The 6,841-nt window shown below is 37.2% G+C and overlaps 1 protein-coding gene across 3 annotated transcripts in view; it reads right to left on the bottom strand.

Moving 5' to 3' along the window:
• Window positions 1–277: 277 nt before the first annotated feature.
• arhgef7a (Rho guanine nucleotide exchange factor (GEF) 7a) overlaps window positions 278–6,841 on the bottom strand; it is a 31,202-nt gene continuing 24,638 nt past the window's right edge. The window contains exons 17-22 of one of the 3 annotated variants that reach the window (XM_053496801.1): window positions 4,471–4,564; window positions 4,298–4,387; window positions 3,744–3,914; window positions 2,192–2,288; window positions 1,965–2,019; window positions 278–1,863 (exon numbers count right to left, since the gene is read on the bottom strand). In XM_053496801.1, the coding sequence (XP_053352776.1) occupies window positions 1,741–1,863; window positions 1,965–2,019; window positions 2,192–2,288; window positions 3,744–3,914; window positions 4,298–4,387; window positions 4,471–4,564 (630 nt within the window). In that variant the 3' untranslated portion in view covers window positions 278–1,740. The remainder of the gene's footprint in view (window positions 1,864–1,964; window positions 2,020–2,191; window positions 2,289–3,743; window positions 3,915–4,297; window positions 4,388–4,470; window positions 4,565–6,841) is intronic. The other 2 variants (XM_053496799.1, XM_053496800.1) reach the window with 2 other exon arrangements.

Below are 6,841 nucleotides of genomic sequence, written 5' to 3'. Positions count from 1 at the left end.
CTAGATTGCCTTGTCAGTGTAATAGGTCCTAGTGTATGCACAACCTTCATCCTGCACTGCTGTACAGGGAAAAGAAACAAAGGCACAAAATCATCCTCATCATTGGCCTCATCTTCATGAACTAAGTGTAAAAATTCCACTAGTTTAAACTCTGGTATTGCCTTTGTACTCTTGTCTATATACTTTGTGCCTCAACAGGGACATCTGATTACAATATGAAAATGTAATTGCAAAATTATGGGTGCTGTAGTACATTCTTCAAAGTAAAAACCAAATCTTAAGAAAACTTCTTTATTTACAGAATTTACAAAGACAAAGGGAATGTGCTAGTTACGGGTCATTAGGGAATACACTGAAAGGGTTTTGTTGAATGTAATTTTTTCTCAGTGTGGATGGACAGAAAGATCAGTCCATAAAGTAATAGTTTCATATAATACAGTGGCTGCCATTGCTGCTACACTTATTATTATTATTATTATTATTATGAATAATAATAATAATAATAATAATAAAAGAACCTCAATTTACTTGGTAGAGAAATCTAACATATCATGCATTATAGCTTTTAAAAGTTGATTTGTATTTATTATACAGTAAAATATGTTGAAACCATGCTGAATTAGTCATTATATATTAGTTCCAGGTCACTTTTAAATCAAGATGAACAACAAGCCAGACCACTGGAACAAGTACCATAGCTCTGTAGTATTTATAAATTACAAAGTGTCTCTAAAGACAAGTTTAGAGTTAAAACATCACACAGCAGTAATATACTATTTTCAGTAAGGTTTCCTGCCTCAGTATTGTTGTAGCTGACATGAATGAAGATAACTACTAGTCAAAAACTAGTCAATTTACCTTGTGTGTGTTATTCAAGTTAAATGTTAATGAGCAACTCTGCCAACAACTGGTCAATAACTAGTTTTAAACCTATTACAAATGACCAGTGGTAATTAAATTAAGTATTAGCTCTAATTGGTTATAAATAAATAATGCATACAATGGGCATGGTCAGCCCCCGACTTATTTGGGATACATTTTACATAGTATTTGTGACTTTAATTTTTATTTTAGAGACCACAAATACATCAGACTCATGGGCAGTTCTTCCTCATATCTTTACCATAAAACTGAAAGGACACAAATGTATAGAAGGTCTTTGTATGCTGTAGCATTTCATTTTACCCTCACTGGAAGTAAGACCCCCAAACCTGTTTCAACATAGCAATGCCCGTGTGAATAAAGTAAGCTTCATGAAGACATAGTTTTTACAAGTTGGCATGAAAAAATTTCATTGTCCTCCACAGAACCCATACCTCAACCTCAGTGAAGACCTTTGTGATGAACTGGCATGATTGAGCCTTAGGCCTCCTCACCTGACATCAGTATCAGACCTGACTAATGCTCTTGTAGCTGAAAGAGCAAATCCCCAGAGCCATGCTTTAAACTTCTGTCGGAAGTCTTCCCAGAAGATTGGAGGCAATAACACCAAGCAGGACTAAATTTGGATGGAAAGTTCAAAAAGCACATACTAGTCACATACTGACATGATAGTCAGGTTTTTACAAACATCTAGCCATTTAATGTGTGCATCTGCATGTTGAATTCAGAGAGTAAGCTGAATGAGCACTAACTGCAAGATAATGAGCCAAGAGTGAAACTGGGTCTAAATCCATGGAAAATATTCAAGTTAAAATCCTCACAAATGCTACCAAATCTGTAAAATGCTTTCTTATCATCTCACAAATTGGTCTCATCCCATGATGGGTCATTCATATTCTTTAGAACCTTCCGTATAACTCTCTCCAGATCTTTACGAGCTCGCTGCTCCTCCTCCAGAGATCGTTTCATTTTCTTACCATCCTGTTAATAAATTAAGTCATATGACCACATCAATATATAGTATATAAAACGGTAACTATCATACCACAGAGGAAATGAAAGAAATATAAAGCCATACACACCTGTTTAAGTTCTTGGACTTCGTCTCTTAGTGAATAAACAACATCTACGAGACTCCTGTAAATGTTAAAAATTAAAAGTTAAAAGTGATTATTTTTCATAGTACTATATGGTATTGACAACTAATTTATGTACACGGGTACAAGCCATATTAATAAGGTTGACTTAATGTTATCCCAGGAGTCATTTGTAAAATATAGATGTCATATAGCCCCTCAAGTATTCTTACTTCTCTCCCATAACATTCTGCCCATTGTTTATCTCGTCCAGGATTATCTTTTCATCTGCAGGATGTATCAGGGCTGGAGCAGTGTCTCTCCTTTGTCCTATTCCAAAAGAAAAGCCCTGCAGGTTGGTTGCCACAAATCTCTATGTGAAGGACTGGTTTGTGAGAACAGTTAAAGAAACACACATGCACTGAAACAGTGAAAGGATCAGGTTAAAAGAACTGTGCAGGAGACAGGTTAGCCATGCAAAGAGGAAAAAGGCAAAAAGTTCCAATAAGGGCCTCCTAAAGAATTATGAATTACATATATTTAAGACATTTAAAAGCTCCAAAAAACATATTTTAAAAAAGTAAAGTAGGCATTGAAATAAAACATAGTTCAAGTAATTCGCCAAAAAGGACAGAAATATTGACAGAAGTCTAATAAAGCCAATATTTATTGAAAATGTATATTACAGTGACTGCTCTGTCATACTAGAATCTTATGTATATATGTATGTATATATACATATGTAAATGGACATATATTTCATTTTTAAACCACGTAAACATCACTGACTTCAGAGTTGTACAGTAAATCAGAATACCGGCACAGTACAGCAGACAAAGGGCAGCAAGTGTTTTAAATTTCTTGTCTATTTTTTTTTGTTTGTTTGTTATGCCACAGAAGAGAACTCGGTCACAAAGATTACCACACAACATGAAGAGTTATAATCTTATTCTTTGTTCAAGTACTTTTGTAACTGCCAATATGTATTTCTCTTTTATCTGATAAACATCATACATAAGAGAGAAAAAAGATCATCTTAAAACACTACTGGTACTCACAGAGCTTTAAGTGTGTAACAAAGAACCACAAAACCGCATACCTGGTTTAAAATCAAACATTTTTGATGGGACACTAAAATTCAGCATATTTTGACAAAATCATACCATATGCAGACATTATTAAGAACATACGCGTAACATATAAAAATAAAAAAATGCGTGTATTGTACAAGTAAAAAATAAATACATAAATAAAAGACAGAGGTACATCCACTAACACTGTCCAGAAGCAACTCATAATTTTCCTATCTTATACACAAGCATTTCTTGTGCAACTCTCCTATTGTTTTGCATCCTAAAAAAAAATGAATCTGGAATTCTTGTGCCCAATGTTTCCCTTAGGTAAACAATAATACTTCACATTTCAAATATGACAATACTAAAATATTTACAAAGATGAGATCTTGTTCCAAATGTTCACAAACAAAAGTCCTCCTGATGAAATACTAGCTAGAGACAGAAAAAGGCATACTCCCCATCTTTCACATGAGGGGACATCAAAATAACAGGCAAAAAAGGTGTCAAGGCAACGAGGACCAATTCGGATAAGTGCACAAAGAGGACAAGGAGTGAGGTTTAATACAAGCAAGTAAAAAGACAAATATAATAAATTAAAATATAAATAAACATTAAAATAAATTAAATAAATAAACCAAAGTGAATGAAATTAAACAGTAAAGTGAGGGAGTTTAATTCTGGTGGGAGATGTAGGAGCTGCAGCTCTTACGGGAAACCGGCCCCATCCTGTAAGAGTGAGCCGTCCATATACTGTCATAGTCCGAGTCCTCTGAAAGGTCCGAGCTGCCCTCAGGCCGAGAGATGCTGCTGCGGCGACCCATACACTCCATGCTTGACTGATCCAACACGTGGTTATGCATCAGATCAGTTCCCTGCCATGCTGAGATGGGCAATGGAGGCAGCCCACCAGCCACAGTGCAATCATATGAATGAAGAGTGGGGATTTCACAAAAAGAAACAAATGGTGGTACATGGGGTGGCAAAAACCATAAAGATAAAAATTTAATGGGGGGGGGGGTATAATCAAGATGGGGAGATGAAAATAGAAACACATAAATGTGAAAAAGTGAATAGAAAAAAAGAGAAGAGGATTAATATGTGAATAAATTAAAGATGTCAAAAAGTGAAGAATGAAGAGGAAAGAGAAAAAGAGGATATTGTTACCAGAGCTCAAAGAGTGATTTTGTTAACATTGAAAAGACGCAGTGTTATCAGCGTACTGTTAGCCTTAGTCCAATGAAAGATACACAGACTTAATCTTACTTGAGTTGAGAGTCTGTCGGGTTTTGGCACTTGTACAATAGGCCTCAATTACTTTCAGGATCTGAGCATCCTCTTCTAGTGCAACCGTACCTGTTGCAGTTGCAGAGTAATTACTTAGTAATGTGTATCACCACAGTAACTTATTAGCAGCATGAATTAACCGATCAACTTACTTTTTCTTAATGCAAACTCCTCATCAGACGGCTTCCTTTCAGGTTTCCGTTTGGGCAGCAGCTTCTTCATGCTTTTTGGGCTTTTACTAAGATCCTAGGGAAGTGCAAACAGTGGAGAGGATGGATCACAATGTACAAGTTCATAACCTTCACATCACACCATTACTACATCTTCACACTTTGCAGCCTCAATTGCTTTATTACTCAGATTCTATTGTCAACAGTTCATACATACTGATAAGCCATAACATTAAAAACCAAAACATTAAGCCCAATATTTTGTAGGTTTCCAGTGTGTTGCTGAGGCAGCTCTGACCACTCGGATGTACTGTGGTGTCTGGCACCAAAACATCAGTGTCAGACCCTTTGGGTACCCTAAGTTGTTGGTAGGGCCTCCATGGATCATACTTGTTTGTCCAGTACATTCCATAGATGCTTAAGTCTAATTGACATCAGGGGAATTTGGAGGCTGAATTAACTACCTTTAACTGTTTGCCTGGAAAGCCCCATACGTGGCAGGATGTGAGGTACTTGGTGTTCTTATATGTTTTTATCAGGGCAGTCATTGACTTTCTTCGGCGCGAGGAAACTGTTTTTTTTATGTGGGATCAGAGCAGGATGGACTCATCCAATATGCAATATCGTTGTGTTTGCAAAGTTATTGAATCTTGAAAATTAGTGTTTAAGGTGTGATAAGGTAAATAAAAGACAATTTACACTCGAGCTGAACACAAGTGTTAAAAAATTAATTTTCATATGGAAAAAAATGTCTTCTTTAAAATAAATGACATTTGTGCATGCTGCATTCATCTGGGATTAAAATAAATTCTTTCAAATCTAATCAAGTCCATATGTGACTTTTTTTACCCTTAAGGTAAGATTCTGTGTACAATACAGTGAATATAACTTACCATGTGAATAGGAATATATATCTATCTCAGTGGCGGCTGCTCTAAGACTACAAGGGAAGCTCCTCTACTATGTCAGAAAATAAATGCTCATATATGCACTGTCGTATTTATTTTGGTTTTAATAAAAGTGCGCTAGAACGCGTTCAACTTCATGACTAGCTCGTTCAGAATCAGGTATTTATTGTAAATTGTTTGACGCGATTTTCTTGTCATACATTTCCGTGCAGCACAGCGCGTTTTTTCATTTTAGAAAAGATGGACGGTAATTGGATAAACGCACCAAAATCAACCCTTCCAGGGAAGCTCAGATTCTCTGGGAGTGAATAGAGCAGAGGGCGGGCCAGGACGCTGGGATGCTGCATGATGATTGGAGGAGCTGTTTAAAGGGCGGAACCCCTTTTTTGATTGACAACTTGTCTTAAGTATACATCAGTGGTACAGAGATTCGAGTTTAGTCCCATGCGGATTTGCAGGTGAAGTGGTACGACGAACTGCTGCACTCTGTATTGTTTGCTGGTGATATAAACCATTTTTGTTTGTACAAATCATTCTTTAAATAATTAAAAAAAAAACATTTTATCGTTCTTGACTTTGCTCCTTGTTTTAGCATTGTAAAGTTAGTTTGTTTATATAATTAAAGTAATGCAACCACGGGGGGCGCAATCCACTGTCTTCTTGTGCCAGTCCTAAGTCTGGATAAATGCAGAGGGTTGTGTCAGGAAGGGCATCCGACGTAAAAACATTTTTCAAAACAATGATGCGAATCACAAATATAATTTCCATACCGGATCGGTCCCACCCGGGATAACAACGACCACCACAGTGCTGTTGACCTACAGGGTGCCGGTGGAAATTGGGCTACTGTTGGTCGAAATGGGCGTGTTCAAAAGCAGAGAGAGAAAAGACAAGAGTTTAGGAGTGATAGTAGGGACTTTGAATGTTGGAACTATTACAGGGAAGGAAAGAGAGTTGGTTGATATGATGCAGGGAAGGAAAGAGAGTTGGTTGATATGATGCAGAGAAGGAAGGTGGATATACTGTGTGTCCAGGAGACCAGGTGGAAAGGTAGCAAGGCTAGAAGCTTAGGATCAGGGTTTAAAGGTTTGGTCTTCAGGAGAGGAATGTAGAAGAACAGATGGTGGTGGACTTTGCAAAGAGGATGGAAATGGCAGTAGTAAATACTTTCTTCCAGAAGAGGCAGGAACATAGGGTGATGTCTACCTGAGTGCTTCTGCCTCCACTCTTATATACAGTAACATCTTGTGTCGATGTTGTAATCTAAAAGAGATTAGTGACTGCAAAGTGTTGGTAGGGGAGAGGGTAGCCAGACAACACAGAATGGTGGTGTGTAAAATAACCCTGGTGGTGAGAAAGGTAAAGAGAACAAAAGCAGAACAGAGGACAAAGTGGTGGAAGCTGAGAAAGGAAGAATATTGTGTAGTCTTCAGGGAGGAGTTGAG

This window comes from Clarias gariepinus, chromosome 5, assembly GCF_024256425.1.
Source record: "Clarias gariepinus isolate MV-2021 ecotype Netherlands chromosome 5, CGAR_prim_01v2, whole genome shotgun sequence".
Lineage (NCBI taxonomy): Eukaryota > Metazoa > Chordata > Actinopteri > Siluriformes > Clariidae > Clarias > Clarias gariepinus.
Note: the sequence above shows the minus strand (reverse complement) of the source record. Positions and strands in the feature narration are given on the sequence as shown.